Raw genomic sequence first — 21108 nt, 5'->3', positions numbered from 1 at the left:
TTTGTGTGTGTGGTGTAAGGAAATGGTCCAGTTTCATTCTTCTGCATGTGGCTGTTTAATTTTCCCAACACCATTTGTTGAAGAGACTGTCTTTTTGCCATTGGACATTCTTTCCTGCTTTGTCAAAGATAAGTTGACCATAGAGTTGAGGGTCCATTTCTGGGCTCTCTATTCTGTTCCATTGATCTATGTGTCTGTTTTTGCGCCAGTACCATACTGTCTTGATGATGACAGCTTTGTAACAGAGCTGGAAGTCTGGAATTGTGATGCCGCCAGCTTTACTTTTCTTTTTCAACATTCCTTTGGGTATTCGGGGTCTCTTCTGGTTCCATACAAATTTTAAGATTATTTGTTCCATTTCTTTGAAAAAAGTGGATGGTATTTTGATGGGGATTGCATTGAATGTGTAGATTGCTCTGGCCAACAGACACATGAAAAAGTGCTCAACATCGCTCGGCATCAGGGAAATCCAAATCAAAACCTCAATGAGATACCACCTCACACCAGTCAGAATGGTTAAAATTAACAAGTCAGGGAATGACAGATGTTGGCAGGGATGCAGAGAAAGGGGAACCCTCCTACACTGTTGGTAGGAATTCAAGTTTGTGTACCACTCTGGAAAACAGTATGGAGGTTCCTCAAAAAGTTGAAAATAGAGCTACCATATGATCCAGCAATTGCACTACTGGGTATTTACCACAAAGATACAAATGTAGGGATCCGAAGGGGTACGTGCACCCCAATGTTTATAGCAGCAATGTCCACAATAGCCAAACTGTGGAAAGAGTCAAGATGTCTATCGACAGATGAATGGATAAAGAAGAAGTGGTATACATACACAATGGAATATTATGCAGCCATCAAAAGGAATGAGATCTTGCCATTTGCAATGACGTGGATGGAACTGGAGGGTGTTATGCTGAGTGAAATAAGTCAATCAGAGAAAGACATGTATCATATGACCTCACTGATATGAGGAATTCTTAATCTTAGGAAACAAACTGAGGGTTGCTAGAGTGGTGGGGGGGTGGGAGGGATGGGGTGGCTCGGTGATAGACATTGGGGAGGGTATGTGCTATATGAGCGCTATGAATAGTGCAAGACTGTTGAATCACAGATCTGTACCTCTGAAACAAATAATGCAATATATGTTAAGAAAAAAAAAAGAAGAAGAAGAAGATAGCCAGAGGGGAAGAATGAAGGGGAGTAATTGGAGGGGGAGATGGACCATGAGAGACGATGGACTCTGAAAAACAAACTGAGGGTTCTAGAGGGGAGGGCGTTAGGGGGATGTGTTAACCTGGTGATGGGTATTAAAGAGGGCACAGTCTGCGTGGAGCACTGGGTGTTATGCACAAACAATGAATCATGGAACACTACATCAAAAACTAATGATGTAATGTATGGTGATTAACATAACAATAAAAAATTTAAAGAAAAAATAAATGTATGGTGATTAACATAACATAATAAAATAAAAATAAATAAATAAAATCTAATTTGTCTGATAGGAGGATTGCTACCCCAGCTTTCTTTTGAGGTCCTTTGGCATGGTAAATTTTTCTCCATCCCTTCACTTTCAACCTGGAGGTGTCTTTAGGTTCAAAATGAGTCTCTTGTAGATAGTATATGGATGAATCCTCCTTTTTTATCCAATCTGAAACCCTGTGTCTTTTTATGGGAGCATTCAGCCCATTTACATTCAGAGTAACTATTGAAAGATATGAATTTAATGTCATTGTATTATCTGTAAATTCCCCGTTTCTGTAGATTGGCTCTGTTTCTTTCTGGTCTATATTACTCTTGGGGTCCCTCTTCACTTACAAAATCCCCCTTAATACTTCTTGACGGTCTTGCTTGGTGGTCACATATTCTTTTAGTTTCTCCCTATCCTGGAATCTCTTTATCTCTCTGAATACAGCCTTGCAGGATAAAGTATTCTTGTCTTGCTGAATGACAGCCTTGCTGGATGAAGTATTCTTGTCTGTATGTTTTTTCTCATTTAGTACCCAGAATATGTCTTGTTAGCCCTTTCTGGCTTGCCACGTTTCTGTGGATAGGTCTGATGTTATTCTCATGTTCCTCCCTTGATATGTAAGGAAGCTTGTTTCCCTAGTTACTCTCAAGATAGTTTCTTTGGTTGTATGATTCTCAAGCTTATCTATTATATGTCGGGGAGATGACCTATTTTTATTGATTTTGGGAGGGATCTCTCTACCTCTTGGACATGAATGCTTGTTTCTTTCTCCATATGAGTGAAGTTCTCAGCTATGATTTACTCAAATATACTTTCTAGCCCTCTCTCTCATTTACCCTGGCTGTTAGAGTATCCAGTTTAGACTGCATCTCATTCATAGCATTTTAAAGTTCATCCTGATTAGTCTCATTTCTGCCCTTATAGACTCTATATTGTTACTAATACTTTTTTCAAGCCTAGCTATTGACTTTATGATTGCTATCCTGAATTCTATCTCTGAATCTTGCTTATATCCATATCAATAATCTCTGTGGCAGAGAACACCCTCTCTGGTTCTTTTTTGTGTCAGTTCGTCCTTCTTGTCATTCTGTCCAGAAAGAAATGGGTGGGCGAATGAACAGATTCCAAAATATCAACCACATCCCAAGCAAGTTGCACCCTAGCAACATCCTGAGTAGTTGGAAGCCACCACAGAAAAACAAAGCCAAAATGAAACACAAGAACAAAATTTTTTAAAAAGGTGGGGAGGGTAAGAGAGATTATAATTTTGCAGTGTGGACTAAGCAGGGTGTTCCACTTGTTCCTGGGTGAATTTTGGCCTGTGTGTTAGAAGACACTGCATCCCAAAATTGCAACAAAAGCAAAACTTACGGGACGCCTGGGTGGTTCAGTTGGTTAAGCATCTGCCTTTGGCTCTGGTCATGATCCCAGGGTCCTGGAATCAAGTCCTGAATTGGGCTCCTTGCTCAGCAGGGAGCCTTCTTCTCCCTCTGCCTGCCACTCTCTGTCTGTCTCTGACAAATAAATAAAATCTTAAAAAAGTAAAATATATAAGATAAAATTGAATAGAGTGAAAAAAGGAGTAAAATGAAGCATATATCTATAAAAAAGATAAGTGTGAAAAAATACAAGTTAAAAATGACTATGAAATATAAGTTGGTATAATAAGCATCTAGTTGAAATGAGAAAAAGTAAAAAGAAAAAAAGAGAAAAAGCATAAGAAAAAGAAAAAAAAAGAAAAGGAGAATTTTACCTGAATAATAAATGAGTCATGAGACAACACCTGGAGCTCAATATACTATTTTCCCCATGCATTGAAATTTTACAGTCTTATGGGATCCATAGGCTTGTTGTCCACCTGTTCTTCCAGACTGTCTTCTAGGGTAAGGGCCTGCTACAGTGTTTCTCAGGTATCCCTGCCTGGGCAGAGTTGTCCCACCCCCTGTCAGGGAGATGGGCTCAGTGCAAACTGGTCCTCTGTGTGGCTTTTTTTTCCCTGGAGGCTTTCCACATCTCTTCGGAGGATCAAAGCAAAAATGGCTGCACCCACCTCTGGCCCAGAGCAGAAAGATCGCAGTCTGCCCTCTTTAATAAACCCTCCAGGACAAACAGTCTCCACTTCTGTATGTGTTGAAAACTGCAGCCTCCCACAGTGTGTGCCCACTTCAACTCTCTCAGAGGTAGTCCCAAGGGCCAGGGAATGCCACTGACCTTTTTGAGTCTAAAACCATGAGTAGCTATGGGGTCTCATGCACACACCTGAAGCTCCTGAACCATGTCTGGGTGCTACTCTAATATCCTTTCTGGGCTGCTATTGCCCTGCCAGCTTTTGCACGGGTGGGTGCAGGTTCCAGACTTTTTCAGGCTGCTCAGGAAAAGAGTGATTATTGACCAGCCCAGCTCACAGTTTATGGTGATCCAAGCTGAGAAACCCTTCCTGGGCTCACTGACCATAACCTGTTTTCTGGTTCCACTGCTCAGGGACTCTACTGGTTTAGGCACCCCCGTTCCCTCTGTGACTTCTCAGATCCTGAGACCACAGTGCCATGCCCTACCTAGAATTCTGCCTTTTTCATTTCCAGAGCCCCTTTGAGAGAGAGAGATGTCTCTCACTAGAGCAGATTTTTAAGGGTTCTGATTTTGCACTCTGGTGTTATATCACTTTCCAGGAGTCAGCTTATGGAGGTTCCCCCCTCTTCTGTTTACTTCCAATATCTCCCTACAGATTCATGACTATACACACCCTACCTTGCAAAAAGCAGTAGCTTTTCTGCTTGTAGAAATCCAGACATATATTCTTACATCTCAGGCTGATTTCATGGGTGTTCAAAATGGTTTGATAGATATCGAACTAAATTCAGGGGATTAGTTGAAATGGGGTCCCCTACTCCTCTGACATCTTGCCTCCCTCTCCTGATATGTGGAATTTAAGAAAGAAAGCAGAGGATCATAGGGGAAGAGAGGAAAAAATGAAACAAGATGAAACCAGAGAGGGAGACAAACCATAAGAGACTGTTCATCTTAGGAAACAAAATGAGGGCTGCTGGAAAGGAGGGGGGCATAAAACAAGGTCCCTGCCCTCCAGAACAATGGGATAATCAAATGAAAAACTTGCTAGTCCAAGGCTTCTTACTTTTGTTCTGATTGTGTACAGTCTAAGATTCCAGTAAATTCATCAAACATCAAACTCAGTAGGAAACAGGCTCCTGATCATTGGGAATTTTTTTAAAGATTTTATTTATTTATTTAATTGACAGAGAGAGAGAGAGAGACAACGTGAGAGGGAACACAAGCAGGGGGAGTGGGAAAGGGAGAAGCAGGCTTCTGACTGATCAGCGAGCCCGATGCGGGGCTCGATCCCAGGATTCTGGGATCATGACCTGAGCCAAAGGCAGTCGCTTAACCAACTGAGCCACCCAGGTGCCCCTTCATTGGGAATTTTTTAAAGAAGATTTCTTTACTTATTTGAGAGAGAGAGCAAGGGGAGGGGAACAGAGGGTGAGAATCTCAATCACACTCCTTGCTGAGTGCAGAGCCTGATGCGGGGCTTGATCTCACAACCCTGATTTCATGACCTGAGCCGAAACCAAGAGTCGGATGTTTAACTGAGCGAACCAGGTGCCCCAAACATTTGGAATTTTTAAGCCAAACTGAATGACAACTCATTTTAGAAATTTAAGGTTTTTATTTTGATGAAATCCCAATAGTTTTGTTTTTGAAAAAAAAAAGAAATGGAAGAAGGGATTCGTAAAGATTTCTGACATGAAATTTAAAAAATTATATGAAAATGTATGGAATAAAGTATGAAGGCACTCTTGGTTATGTATTTACTATTGTTCTATAGCAAATCACCACACATTTAGTGTCTTAAAATAACACCAACTTATTTATTTTTAGTTCAGGAGGTCAGAATTCTAAAATCAATGTGCTGACAAGACTGTGTTGTTTCTGCAGGCTTCAGGAGAGAATCTGTTTCCTTGCCATTTTCAGTTTCAGAGCCTTCCCACATTCCTTGGCTAATGGCTTTCTTCTTACATCACACAATCTCTTGTTTCTGTCATCACATCTCCTACTACTCATTCTTATCCTGCTGCCTACTTCCCTCTTATAAGGACCTCTGTGATTATAGTGAGTCCATCTTGATAAACCAAGATAATTTCACCTATCTCAAATCCTTAACTTAAACCTACAAAGTCCCTTTTACCATGTAAGATAACATATTCACAGATTCCAGAGATTAGGATGTGAACATCTTTAGGGCATTATTATTCAACCTACCATAGGTACTGTAACTCAGAAATAATCATTGGGATTAGAAAAGTCAGGATGGTATTTATGGAGACAGTACATCTTGACAGGTATGAAGATGAGGAGGTCACTCCTAGGTTGGAGAATGACGTGAACACAAGCAGTGGGGATAAAAATCAGCATAATTTACGTGGAGGTTATTAAAATGACTGATATAAATGTGGTAGGTGTGAAAAATAAAACCAAATGGGAGGAGAGAAAGGTCAGATCACAAAGCCAGGCAAAAGGATCCAAATTTGGTAGAATGGCAATTGGGAGTTACTGCAAGTTCCCAAGTAAGCCCCCAAGTGATGTTATAAAAGCATTCTCAGGATGATTGATCCAGGCAAGTAGAGGTGGGAGAAGGGACCCCAAGAGGAACAAAAGTTGAATGATTATGTCTCTACTGAAGTATCGCTGATGTCTAATCTGCTTTCAGGGTACCTGAAAACAAATTGCCAACAATTTCAAGGAAGAGAGAAAGGGCCAAGGCAGGATCATTTTAGCCTCTCTCCACCTACAAGAGCACAAACCATAGACAACAACCAGGGGCCTCTTGTAGCGTTTAGCAAAGGAAGATGATTTTTATGAGCTCAGGGAAGTTTTTTTTTTTTTTTTAATGAGCAAAAATATGCTACACTTACCTCATTGCCACATTACTTCCATCTATGACAACTGGCCTCAAATTTTCACTGCTGTCTATTTCATCTTCAAGAGACAGTTCAGGGCTTGCGATCTCTCTGGAGCTGGGACCCCGAGGCACTAACAGACTCAAGCTGACCTGCCCTTCCGAATCACCTTTGTTCCCAAGTCTGACGAGCTCTGCCAATACATCATTAATAAGTGATTCTGGGCCCAGCTTGTTCAATACTGATTGAATCTGTGCCTCTGCATAGCCCAGCTTTAGAGCAAAATCCATCTTGGCTTGGTATTCCTTTTCTAAGTCAAGCTTCCCCTCTTGCAGAATGCTGCTCTGGGAGAAGCTTGGATGATCTAAGCAGGGTGATCTATAGAGCTGACGGTGTGGCTTAGAGGGAATTTCTTTTTTTTTCAGCTGAGCATCCCCAGGTTGGTAGCTATTGTCATTGTTGCTGCTCTTAAGGTTCATCTGTTCAGGGTCACTTTCAGAGTTTATCCACTCTTCAGACTCAGCATTGCTCTGCTCCATGCTGTCTTGCTTAGACTGTTGTTTCTCTTCCTTGGAGGCATTCTTCTCCATTTTTGGTGTCTCCACTGCAGCCGTGGCCGTCATCCCGTTCAGTGGGCAGTCTGAGGTCTAATCAGCTCTTTTTCTTTTTAGCCTGCTTGGAATCCACATACAGTTATATTCTTTTGTGGTAAAATGTGGTGGTAATGATGGTGCAAGAGTTTGCCTGTTTGGTTTGGTATGTTCAGATGTTATCAGTCCCTACAAATAAACAAACATACCGCAATCATGTTTAGTAAAATTCTAGAAAAGCATTTCTGAATGTAAAGGTTTCTTTGTAAGAAACTACAGGCTGTATGACATTTAAATTTTGTGCTTCAAATGATTGGACTCATCTTACAATAAAAAAAGAAAGACTCCAATTCTTTAATAATTCTAGTCATAAAAATTTCAGTGGTGGCAATAATGTTGTAATTCCCCCCTCCCCCCTCACAAAATAAGTCAAACTATAGTTAACTGCTAATCATAACAACTTTGAGAAAGAAAAACATGGCATTTCAACAAGGGTCAAGCATATATACATCCTTGAAAGGATTTTCTCTTTTCCTTTCTGCCAGGTAAGTTTTCCCAAATCTCACACCAAACCCTTCTTGCTAAAACTGAGTTCCACTCCTGAACAGCATAACATCTCCAACACTATTCATTGCAAAATATCAGGGACTCTATCTACTGGGTAGAATAGAAAACAATTAAAATAGCTTTCAAGCAACTGAAGTAAGGTATAAGGTGACAAGTAGATAGGCATGCTCTAGATTTTTTAAAAAAGTGTCTGTGTACACTTATGAATTGTATCTGCAGCCTTTTTATTTATTGTAATTGTATTTATTGTATTGTAAAGAAAGAGGAGAAAATTAAGTCAACTTGCAAAATAAACCAAAACATTTTTAAAAGAATATTAATTACAAAAGAGAATTAAGGACAATTTTATTTCTGAACTCCTCCTCTCACCTACTGCATCTGTCCCTGCAGGTTTGAGTTCTAACTTGACCAAAGTGTTTTTTTCTCAGTCTGAGCCTTGGTTTCCTCATATATAAAATGAGAATATTGATACTTAACTCACAAGGTAAGGATTACGTAAGATGAGTAAGGAAAGTGCTTAGAAAAGTGAACAGAACACACTAAATTCTCAATTATGTAAAGGATGCAACAGACACCATCAAAAGATTTTTTTTAAGAAATCTAACAGCAAGGCAAAGGCTGTAGACCTTTGAGCACTGACAAGCTCTTCAGATAGCAGCAATGTTCATTAATCTAAAACCAGATTATCTATGTGACCAGTGTGCTAGTGTTTTCCAGTTACCCTTTAGTAATATTTATACAAACAAGAAGAAAAGTCACCAATAGCTTTATCTAAGAATAATATGGATAACTGTATGTGTGCTTTAGGAAAGTCACATTTGGAAACATTATATGCATAAAGAATTGACATCTCAGAACTGATATCCCAGTAGCATATGACTTCCATAATGATTATACTACCACTTGTGACTTCAAAATTTTCCCTTAATGAATTAGCCAATACATAGACATCCATTTTACTTTCACTTCTCTATTAATCTTTTACTGCATTTTGAAGTTTATTTCTTTTATAAGTTCATTTACTATCTGACTTACATTTTATTCTCTTCAAAATAATTTCTAGTGCACATAGGACATTGAGATTTTCCCCTTGCATTTATTCAAAGCTCAAAAGTCACTTTAAAAAAAAGTCACTTAAAAACAACTGTTTATAAGACTAGCTGTATATTTTATTGGCAAATGAGAGGTACCTGTAGAAGACAAGTTTGACTCTTCCTAGCTAATGGACCATTGAATATTATTTTTCTTCTCTATTCTCTTATATTTTATTCTGTCCAAATTAACATTGATGTGAGCACCTTTACCATGTTCATGTATACAATACATTACATGTTACATACAGTACATGTTCAATATACACTAGCAAATTTAAGGTCAGGAAAAAACCCACAACATAGGAAATATTCTTTGTAATTACTAGTTTTTATTATGAAAGTTTCCTACTCAATAACTAAAGTAGAAGAGAAATAAATGACTTAGCAAACATAAACTTGGATTTACCTTTCGAAGCCTTAAGAAAGAAGATTTTAAGAAAAATATTGACAGTCTGTCTAAAACCTGTGTATGTGTAGGTGTCATGTGTTTCTTGTAGGTTTGTTTTGTTGAACAATATAAACTTCTTGAGGCAAAGATGGCAGAAATGCTTTTCATTTGAAAGACTAGTCATTGAGTACCAGACACTGAAATAAGCCCTGGGTCTAGAAAGAGAAACCAGAATTGATCCTGTCCTCAAAGAACTCACAAACTGATAAAGATTGGCTAGAAGTGGCTCTGGTAAGTGCTAAAACACAATTCTATAAAGGTGGCCATCTAATATTGTCCTAGCTGAGACACTTATGAGAATACAAAGAACGTTACTAATAATTATGTCAGATCATTAGGCATAAAAGTTAGGTATGTCCCAGGCAAACATGGATGTATGGTTGGTCCTTCAGGTTACTTGAAAATTTCCATTCACATACAAAAGAGGGAATGTTAAATTCTGTCAGTGGGGTGAGGGATAAGGGTGGTGATTATAGGGATTAGGAATGAATTCAAGAAGGATATAATATTTGGAGTAATTTTCTGACCAATAAATTAATTAATTAACATTTACCATTTACTTAGTGCTGACTATGTGCCAGGAAACATGTTAGGAGCTGGGGACATAAAAACAGACATAGATCCTGATCTCAATGTTCTTATAGTGGTGATTGTGGGGAGTGGAGAGAGATAATAATAAAAATATATATATAATTTATGATTAAAAACTGTGACAAGTGATTAAATGTTTAAAAAAATAAGAAGGTATCAGTTGAGCCTTAAAGGAAAGAGTAGCAATTTGCTGGCAGGGAAGAGTTTTCTAAATTATAAATATTTAAACATTAATATGACACTGTGCTTAGTCGACACCTCATGCCTAATATTAGTGGTAAGGAGTGATAAATGAAAGCATGGAGAATGGATAAAGGAAGATAGTTACTTTTGCCCAAAAAGGATGGTAAGTAGGGAGAAAATTTCAAAGATGATATTTCTACGAGACAGGGATGTCCACTCTGGCCATTAAAATTTAACATAGTACTGAGCCTCTTAGCCTGAGCAATCAACAAAAAGAAATAAAAGAAATCCAAATTAGCAAGGAAGAAGTCAAACTTTCACTACTTGCAGATGGCATGATACTCTATGTAGAAAACCTGAAAAAAATCCACCAAAAAATTGCTAGAACTAATACATAAATTTAGTAAGGTCACAAGAGAGAAAATCAACATACAAAAATCTGTTGCAATACTATACACCAATAATGAAGCAGCAGAAAAAGAAATCAAGGAATCAATCCCATTTACAATTGTACAAAAACCCATAAGATATCCAAAAGACCTGTACTCTGAAAACTATAGAACGCTTGTGAAAGAAATTGAACAGGACACATAGAAATGGAAAAACATTCTATCCTCATGGATTAGAAGAACAAATACTGTTAAAATGTTTATAATACCCAAGGCAATCTACACATTTAATGCAAACCCTATAAAAATACCACCAGCATTTTTCACAGAGCTAGAACAAACAATCCTAAAATTTGTATGGAAACACAAAAGACCCCAAATGGTCAAAGCAATCCTGAAAAAAAGCAAAGCTGGGGTCATCACCATTCAGAGCTATAATCTATACTACAAAGCTGTAGTCATCAAGACAGTATGGTACTGGCACAAAAACAGACACATAGATCAATGGAACAGAATAGAGAACCCAGAAATGGACCCACAACTACATGGTCAATCTTCAACAAATCAGGAAAGAATACCCAAAGGAAAAAGTGTCTTCCACAAATGGTGTTGGGAAAACTGGACAGCAGTATGCAGAAGAATGAAACTGGACCACTTCCTTACACCATACACAAATTCAAAATGGATGAAAGACCTAAAAGTGAGACCTGAAACCATAAAAATCTTAGGAGATAACACAGGCAGCAACCTCTTTGACCTCAGCCATAGCAATTTCTTACTACATATATCACTGGAGGCAAAGAAACAAAAGCAAAAAGGAACTTTTGGGACTTCAAGATAAAAAGCTTCTGCATAGAAAATGAGACAGTCAACAAAACTAAAAGGCAACCTATGGAATGGGAGAAGATATTTGAAAATGACAGATCTGATAAAGGTTTAGTATCCAAAATCTATAAAGAATTTGTCAAACTTAACACCCAAAAACCAAAAAATCCAGTTAAGAAATGGGCAGAAGATGAGAATAGACACTTTTTCAAAGAAGACATAAAGAGGGCTAACAGACACATGAGAAGATATTGAACATCACTCATCATCAGGGAAATACAAATCAAAACAACAATGAGACACCACCTCACATCTTTAAGAATGGCTAAAATTAACAACACAAGAAACAACGGATGTTGGTGAGGATGTGGGGAAAGGGGAACCCTCTTGCATTGTTGGTGGCAATGCAAACTGGAGCAGCCACTCTGGAAAACAGTACGGAGGTTCCTCAAACAGATAAAAATAGAACTACCCTATGGGCCAGAAGTTGCCTACTAGGTATTTACCCAAAGAATACAAAAATACAGATTCAAAGGGGTTCATGCACCACAATATTTTAGCAGCATTATCAACAATATCCAAAATATGAAGAGACCCCAAATGTCCATTGACGGATGAATGCATAAACAAGATGTAAAGAGAGGAGGCTAGATGGCAGAAGAGTAGGAGACCTCGTTTCATCTGGTCCCTTGAATTTAGCTATATAACTTTCATATCATTCTGAACACCTTTCAATCCAACCTGAGATGTAAGAAAAGAATTGCTGGACTTCTACAAATAGAAAAGCGACCACTTTCTTACAAAGTAGGAGGTGTGGAAAAGTGAATCTGAGGGGATATATTAGAAGATAAATGGTAGGAGGAAGGAGCCTCTGTAAGCCGGCTACCAGAAAGTGATATAGTCGTGGAGCACAAAATCAGAAACTTTAGAAATTTGCTCCAGTAAGAGACACACATGCCCGAAAGGTACTCGGGTGGCAAAGAGGGGCAGAACCCTAGGTGAGATAGTGGTCGCAGGATCTCCAGGGTCACAAAAATAATGGGGATGCCTTAGCCTGCAGAGTTCCCAAGCACTGGAGCAGGAAAACCTGTCATAGTCAGAGACACCAGAGGGGGTTCTCAGCTCCTTCACCATTAACCGCAAACCATGGCATGACCTGGTGACCACTGTCCATGGGGCCCCTGCAAAGATCAGAAATGCAGCAACACTCTGCATTCCTCTGGGGAGGGTCAGTGTAGTGCAAACCACATGAGTCTGCAGACTTTGGCACACACAAAAGTGAAGACTGCTTATCTCTGAGGGTTTACTGAAGAGAAGGGACCAGGATCTTTCTGTTCTGGGACTGGAGATCAGGGCATGACCATCATTATTTTCATCTTCTAAAGAGGTGCAGAAAGCCTTCAGGTAAAAAAAGCCACATAGAACAACCAGAAGCAGCTTACACTGAGCCAGGGCCCCTAGCAAGGGGTGGTGCAATGCCACACAGACAAAGACACCTGAGAATCAATGCAGCAGGCCCCTATCCCAGAAAACCAGCTCAAACAACAGGCAAATACCAAGTTTACAGAACATACAGTACAGCAAAACTCCAGGGCTAGGGGAAAACAGTATATAGAATTCAAGGCTTTTTCTCATGATTTGTTTATCTTTTGGTTTAAAATTTTCCTTTTCTTTTTCTTCTTTTTTCCTTTTCAACTAGTTTCTTATTTTATCAACTGTTTGTTTTTAGTCTTTTTAACTTTCATTTTTTACATTTACATTTTATAGATATATTCTTCATTTTTGGCTTCCTTTCACTGTATTCAATTTCATTTTCTGTACATATAAAAGTTTTGCTTTTTTAACAATTTGGAATTTTGTGTCTTCTAAGAAACTGACCAAAATACACCCAAAACTAAGTATATCACCCTGTTTTGTCCACCAGGGAGATTATATTATCTCCACCACCCTTTTTCTTCTTTTCGTTTTTAGTTTATAAATTCTTCAGATTTGTCTAGTGTGTCATGGTTGATATTTTCAATTTTGTTCTCTCCTTCACCCATTCTTCTCAGGGCAAAAGGCCTAGAAAGAGGAATTCACAACAAAAGAACCAGAGGTAATAATCTCTGCAACAGATCTAATCAATATAGATATATGTAAAATGTCAGAGCTGGAATTTAGGATAAGGATTATAACGTTACTAGCTGGGCTTGAAAAAAGCATAAAAGACACTAGAGAATCTCTTAGTGCAGAGGTAATATCTAATCAGGCCAAAATTAAAAATGCTTTAACTGAGATACAGTCTAAATTGGATGCTTTAACAGCTAGAGTAAATGAGGCAGAAGAGAAAGTGACATACAATACAAGCTGATGGAAAGGAAGGAAGCTGAGGAAAAGAGAGAAAAACAACTAATGGACCATAAGAGGAGGCTTCAAGAAATCAGTAATACTATAAAGGGAAACAATATTAGAATTATTGGGGTCCCTGAGGAAGAAGAAATAAAGAGAGGGGAACAAAAGGTATACTTGAGCAAATCATAGCTGAGAACTTCCCTAATCTGGGGAAGGAAACAGGCATTCAGGTCCAAAAGGTAGAGAGGACCCCTCTAAAAATAAATACAAATAGATCAACACCCCAACATATAGGAGTTCACAAAAGCTTGCGAATTTCATAGATAAAGAGAAAATCCTTAAAGCAGCTTGAGACAAGAGGTTCTTAACCTACATGTGTAGAAACATTAGGCTGGCAACAGACCTATCCACAGAGACTTGGCAAGCTAGAAAGGGATGGCATGATATACTCAGGGTACTAAACGAGAAAAAAACATGCAGCCAAGGATACTTTATCCAGCTGTCAATCAGAATACTTTATCCAGACAGTCATTCAGAATGGAAGGAGAGATAAAAAGCTTCTGGGACAATGAAACTAAAAGTCAACCCTGCATAAAATATTAAAGGGGATCTTGTAAGTGAAGAGAGAGCCCAAAACTAACATAGACCAGAATGAAACAGACAATCTACAGAAACAGGGACTTTACAAATAATACAATGGCACTAAATTCATACCTTTCAATAGTTACTCTGAATGTAAATGGGAAAAATGCTTCAATCAAAAGACACTTTTTTATCACATTGGATAAAAAAGCAAAGCCATCCATATACTGTCTACAAGAGACTCATTTTGAACCTAAAGGCACCTCCAGGTTGAAATTGAGGGGGTGGAGAAACATTTATCATGCAAATAGACCTCAGAAGAAAGCTGGGGTAGCAATGTCCATATCAGACAAATCAGATTGTAAACCAAAGACTATAGTAAGGGAAGAATAGGAATACCATATCATACTTAAAGGGTCTATCCAACAAGAAAAACTAACAATTATAAATATTTATGCTCCTAACTTGGGAGCAGGCAATTATATTAACTAATTAATAACCAAATTAAAGAAACGCATTGATAATAATACAATAATAGTAGGGGAGTTCAACACCCCCACTCACGACAAAAGACAGATCATCTAGGCAGAAGATCAACAAGGAAACAAGGGTTTTGAATGACACACTGGACCAGATGGACTTCACAGATATATACAGAGCATTCCATCCTAAAGCAATGGAATAAACATTCTCGAGTGCACATGGAACATTCCCCAGAATAGATCACATACTGGGTTGCAAATCAGGTCTCAACCAATACCAAAAAAAATGGTATTATTCCCTGTATATTTTTAGACCACAATGCTTTAAACTTCTACTCAATCACAAGAGGAAATTTGGAAGGAACTCAAACACTTGGAGGATAAAGACCATCTTACTAAAAAATGAATGGGTCAACTATATGGTGGCTAACTGAACATAAAAATAATAATAATGAAGAAGATTGGAAAAAAAGAAAAAATCATGGAAACAAGTGAAAATGAAAACACAGCTGTTCAGAACCTTTGGGATACAGCAAGGGCAGTCCTATGGGCAAAGTACATAGCAAAACAAGCTTTTCTCAAAAAACTAGAAAAGTCTCAAATACACAAGCTAATCTCACACCTAAAGGAGCTGAAGAAAGAACAGCAAATAAAGCCTAAACCAAGCAGGAGAAGAGAAATAACAAAAATTAGCACAGAAAACAATGAAATATAAACCAGAAAAACAGTAGAACAGATCGATGAAACTAGGAGCTGATTCTTTAAAAGAATTAATAACATCAATAAACTCAAAATGAAAATGAAAAGAGAAAGGACTTAATTAATAAAATCATGAATGAAAGAGAAGACATCACAATCAACACCAAGGAAATACAATTTTAAGAATATATTATGTGCAATTATATGCCAAAAAAATTAGGCCATCTGGAAGAAATGGATGTATGCCTCGAAACTTATAAACTAACAAAACTGAAACAGAAAGAAATAGAAAACTTGAACAGACCCATAGCCAGCCGGGAAATTGAAGCAGTAATCTAAAAATCTCCCAGCAAACAAGAGTCCAGGGCCTGGTGGCTTTCCAGGGGAATTCTACCAAACATTTAAAGAAAAACTAATACCTATTCTACTGAAGCTGTTTCAGAAAAAGAAAGGGAAGGAAAATATCCAAATTCATTCTATGAGGCCAACATTACCTTGATCCCAAAACCAGACAAATACCCACCAAAAAGGAGAATTACAGAACAATATCCCTGATGAGCATGGGTGCCAAAATACTCAACAAGATCCTAGCCAATAAATTCCAACAGTACACTGAAAATATTACTCACCACGACAAAGTGGGATTTATTCCTGGGATGCAAGGGTGGTTCAACATTCACAAATCAATCAATATGATAGATCATGTTAGTAATAGAAAAGACAAGAATCATATGATCTTCTCCATTGACACAGAAAAAGCCTTTGACAAAATACAATATCTGTTCTTGATTAAAATACTCCACAGTGTAGGGATAAAAGAAATATATCTCAATATCATAAAAGCCATCTGTGAAAAGCCCACAGCAAATATCATTCTCAATGAGAAAAACTGAGAGCTTGTCCCTTAAGGTCAGGAACACGACAGTGATGCGAACTCTCACTACTGTTGTTCAACATAGTACTAGAAATCCTAGACTCAGCAATCAGACAACAGAAAGAAATAAAAGGCATTCGAATTGGCAAAGAGGAAGTCAAAATCTCACTCTTCACAGATGACATGATATTTTATGTGGGAAACCCAAAATGCCCCCCCAATTGCTAGAACCCATACAGCAATTCAGCAACATGGCAGGATATAAAATCATTGCACAGAAATCAGTTGCATTTTTATGCAATAACAATGAGACTGAAGAAAGAGAAATTGAGGAATTGATCCCATTTACAATAGCATCAAAAAATCATAAGATACCTAGGAATAATCTTAACCAAAGAGGTAAAGGATCTGTACTCTAAAAACTACAGAACACTTACGAAACAATTTGAGGAAGACACAAAGAAATGGAAAAACATTCCATGTTCATGGATTGGAAGAGAATTGTTAAAATGTCTATGTTACCCAAAGCAATCTACACATTCAATGCAATCCCTATCAAAATGCCATCAACATTTTTCACAGGTCCGGAACAAAAAATCCTAAAATTTGTATGGAACCAGAAAAGACCCCAAATAGCCAGAGGAATGTTGAAAATGAAAACCAAAGCTGGGGTCATCACAATGCCTGACTTCAACTTATATTGCAAAACTGTAATCATTAAGAGTATGACACTGACATAACAAGACACATAGATTAATGGAACAGGTAAACAGCCCAGTATTGGAACCTCAACTCTATGGAACCTAACTCTTTGTGCTCTATCAACTAATCTTTGATAAAGCACAAAGAATATCCAATGGAAAAAGACAGTCTCTTCATTAAATGATACTGGGAAAACTGGACAGCCACATGGAGAAGAATGAAACCGGACCACTCTCTTACACCATACACAAAGATAAAATCAAAATGGATAAAAAACCTAAAGGGAGACAGGAATCCATCAAAATCCTAGAGGAGAACATAAATAGCAAAGTCTTTGACCTTGGCCACAGCAACTTCTTCCTACATATGTCTCCAAAGGCAAGGGAAACAAAAGCAAAAATGAACGTTTGGGACTTCATCAAGATAAAAACTTCTGCACAGCAAAGGGAACAGTCAACAACAGACCAGCAATTACACTACTACATATTTACCCCAAAGAAATGAATGCAGTGATCTGAAGGAGCACCTGTACCCCAACGTTCATAGCAGCAATGTCCACAATAGCCAAACTGTGGAAAGAGCTGAGATGTCCATCAACAGATGAATGGATAAAGAAGATGTGGTATATATATATATATTTTTTTTGTGGTGTGTATATATATATATTTTGCTCATATACATATATATGTATATATATACATATATGTATATATATAATGCAATATACTCAGCCATCAGAAAGGATGAATACTTACAATTTACATCAACCTGGATGGAACTGGATGGTATTATGATGAGCAAAATAAGTCAATTGGAGAACAACAATCATGCTGTTTCACTCATATGTAGAGTATAAGAAGCAGAGCAGAGGATCATAGTGGAAGGGAGGGAAAAAAGAATGGGAAGTCATCAGAGAGGGAGAAAAATCATGAGAGACTCTTAACTATGGGAAACAAACAGGTTTGCTGGGGGGGTGGATGGGGGATGGGGTATTGAATGACAGGCATTAAGGAGGGCACGAGATGTGATGAGCACTGGGTGTTATACACAACTGATAAAATATTGAACACTACATCTGAAAGTAATGAGGTAGTATATCCTGGCTAATTGAATTTAAAATTTAAAAAAGATGTGGTGTATATATACACAATGGATTATTTCTCACTTTGTAAAAAAATGTTATCTTGCTATTTGCCACCACGTGGTTGGTGTTAGAGTGTATTATGCTAAGCGAAATAAGTCAGTCAGAGAAACACAAATACCTTATGACTTCACCCATATATGGAATGTAAGAAACAAAACAGGTAAACATATGGAAGGGATAAATGGTAACTATTCATCCTTTCTGATGGCTGAGTAATAAGAGACTCTTAAAGATGGAGAACAAACTGACAGTTGATGGTGTGAGGTAGGTGGGAGATGGGCTAGATGGGTGATGAATATTAAGGACGGCATTTGTTATGATGAGCATTGGGTTTTGTACGTAAGTGATAAATCACTGAATTCTACTCCAGAAACCAATAATGCACTGTATGTTAACTGCCTAAAATTTAAATTAAAGAAAAGGAATTAGAATCCACATTAGGTAAAGGATTGTTATGAAGCAGCTCCTTGTTCCCAAAGCGGTTATGAACAAATGTTTTCCCTCTGTAAATTGAGAAAATTGGGAAGTGACATTTGTGAAACATTATCTGGAATTTTTTAGTAAATGTCGAGAGTGGCGATTTTGCCCAAAGAATTATCCAAAGGATGGATACAGAGGCTCCCATTCAACCAAAAAATAGAGGGGGATGAAAGAGAAAAACAGACCAAGAAAGTTAGGTGAGTTCTCAAAGCTATAAAATCATGAGTAGAAGAAATTACTAAAGGGATGACTTATGAGCTCTTACAAAAGGGAAGTAGTGCTCACTGGAAGCAACCATGAGTTCATAGACAAAAATTTTTGTCCAACTAACCATGCTTGGTCCCCCTTTATATGTGGGAGATCCGTTACAAGATTCTCAATGGATGCCTGAAATCATGGGGAGTGCTGAACTATACACACACACACACACTTTGTATTTTCCCATAAATACATAACTATGATAAAGTTTAATTTGTAAATTAGGTAGAATAAGAGATTGACAACAATAATAATAAAACAACAATTATAACAAAATTAAATAAATAATAAATAAAAACTTAAAAAGCAGACAAACATCTGCAGGTAAAAACTGCCAACATTGATGTCAATGAATTATTACCAAGAAAATAGTCTTTTTCCTATTCAGTCAGCTCACTCTACTTAATTCACATGCTCCTTCCCATCTTTGTATTACAAAATACAGTTCACTTGTATTGCATTTAGACAGAACAATTTTCTGAGATCATTCTTTAGGTTCTACTACAAACTCCACCTCATCTTTTCCAAATTTTGCCAAACAACACCATGTATGGAGTTAGAAACATCTGGCCATGTTTACTGAGCCAGAACCACTGGAAATGTTCAAAAAAGCTCAGTAGATATGTAGAGAGCTGTCCAGCATTAGCTAAGTCAAGAAGAAAATATTAAATTCTCAATGATCTACATGTGGTTAAGCCACTTTATTATTTGTGAAGGCGTTAAATCTCAATCAGTGCTCTGGGAGGCAAGTTATGAGGGAGATATAGGGACACCTAGTTAAACAACTACCCTCCTCTTTCCCTTCTAGTAATTGTTTTTTTTCCATAATAGGCATCCTCAAGGATATTACACATATCAAAAGTTTACTATGCATGATTTTTGGTGGGGCCTAGAAAATGGAGAAGTGACCATATTTCAGTCATCATAAGAATACTAAGCTCTTTTCTTGGTTCCTACTCTTTGAACTGTACCAATGTTTTTAGAATTAGCTTTAAGGAGAACAAATCCAAATCTGTATTGTATGAAGACATCATATTTTACTTTAAAGATGGAAAATAAGGGGCACCTGGTGGCTTACTTGGTTAAGCATCTGATTCAATTTCGGCTCAAGTCATGATCTCAGGGTCATGAGATAGAGCTCCATGTGGGATACGCGCTCAGCAGCGAGTCTGCTTGAGATCCTCTCTCCCTCTCTCTCTCCCCATCCCCCTGCACATGCTCTCTCTCTCTCTCTAAAATAAATAAGTAAATCTTTTTTAAAAAGTGAAAAATAGCACAAATGAACTATTGGGACTTCAAGATAAAATCTTTTGCATGGCAAAGGAAACAGTCAACAAAACTAAAAGGCAACCTACGGAATGGGAGAAGATATTTGTAAATTACATAACAGATAAACAGCTGATAGCCAAGATCTATAAAGAACTTCTCAAACTCAACACCCAAAAAACAAATAATCCAGTCAAGAAATGGACAGAAGACATGAACAGACACTTCTCCAAAGAAAACATACACATGGCTAACAGAGACATGAAAAAATGCTCCACATCACTTGCCATTAGGGAAGTGCAAATCAAAACCACAATGAGATACCACCTTACACCAATCAGAATGACTAAAATTAACAAGACAGGGAACAACAAATGTTGGCGAGGATGTGGAGAAAGGGGAACCCTCTTACCTGTTGGTGGGAATGCAAGCTGGTACAGCCACTCTGGAAAACAGTATGGAAGTTCCTCAAGACATTAAAAAGAGAGCTATCCTACGACCCAGCAATTGCACTACTAGGTATTTACCCAATGATACAGAGCGAGTGAAAAGAAGGGCCACATGCACCCCAATGTTCATAGCAGCAATGTCCACAACAGCCAAACTGTGGAAGGAGACAAGATGTCCTTTGAAAGATGAATGCAGGGGGCGGAGCAAGATGGCGGAGGAGCAGGAGACCTAGATTTCGTCTGGTCTCAGGAATTCAGCTGAATAGGGATCAAACCATTCTGAACACCTACGAACTCAACAGGAGATCGAACAGGAGAGTAGCAACAACTCTCTGAACAGAGAAACAACCACTTACTGGAAGGTAGGGCGTGCGGAGAAGTGAATCCGAGGCGATATTCGGGAGGATAGACGGCGGGGGAGGAGCCTCCGCCGGCCGCTTCTGACAAGTGATAGAGCCGCGGAGCACAAAATCGGACCTTTTAGAAGTTGGCTGGCGGAGGGACGTCGCTGCAGTGGCTAAGCGGGGGGTGGAATCCTCCCGGGACAGTGTGGTCTCAGGACCCTTGGGGTCACGGAGAGACCGGGGGTGCCTGAGTGCGCCAGAGCTCCCAGGTGTCGGAGCGGGGAAGCCGGCTGCAGAGACGGAGCAGAGTCGCGGGCTCTCAGCTCGGGGTTGCCATAAACTGTGATCTGCGGCCCAGTCGGGGCACGGCTCCCCCAGCAGGGACCCAACAAGCAGCAGATCCGGGGAGACTCCCCT

At 38.5% G+C, this 21108-nt stretch overlaps 1 protein-coding gene across 2 annotated transcripts in view; it reads right to left on the bottom strand.

The window, feature by feature from the left end:
• Window positions 1-21108, bottom strand: part of ZC3H12B (zinc finger CCCH-type containing 12B) — a 551234-nt gene that overhangs the window by 80850 nt on the left and 449276 nt on the right. For both annotated transcript variants that reach the window (XM_073885832.1, XM_025862942.2), the window contains one exon: window positions 6409-7172. In XM_073885832.1, the coding sequence (XP_073741933.1) occupies window positions 6409-7016 (608 nt within the window). In that variant the 5' untranslated portion in view covers window positions 7017-7172. The remainder of the gene's footprint in view (window positions 1-6408; window positions 7173-21108) is intronic.

Source organism: Callorhinus ursinus, unplaced genomic scaffold (genome assembly GCF_003265705.2).
Source record: "Callorhinus ursinus isolate GAN/ISIS: 27379988/994484 unplaced genomic scaffold, GSC_fseal_2.0 scaffold66, whole genome shotgun sequence".
Classification (NCBI taxonomy): Eukaryota; Metazoa; Chordata; class Mammalia; order Carnivora; family Otariidae; genus Callorhinus; species Callorhinus ursinus.
The sequence above is the reverse complement of the archived record's forward strand: the minus strand, read 5'-3'. Positions and strand labels throughout refer to the sequence as shown.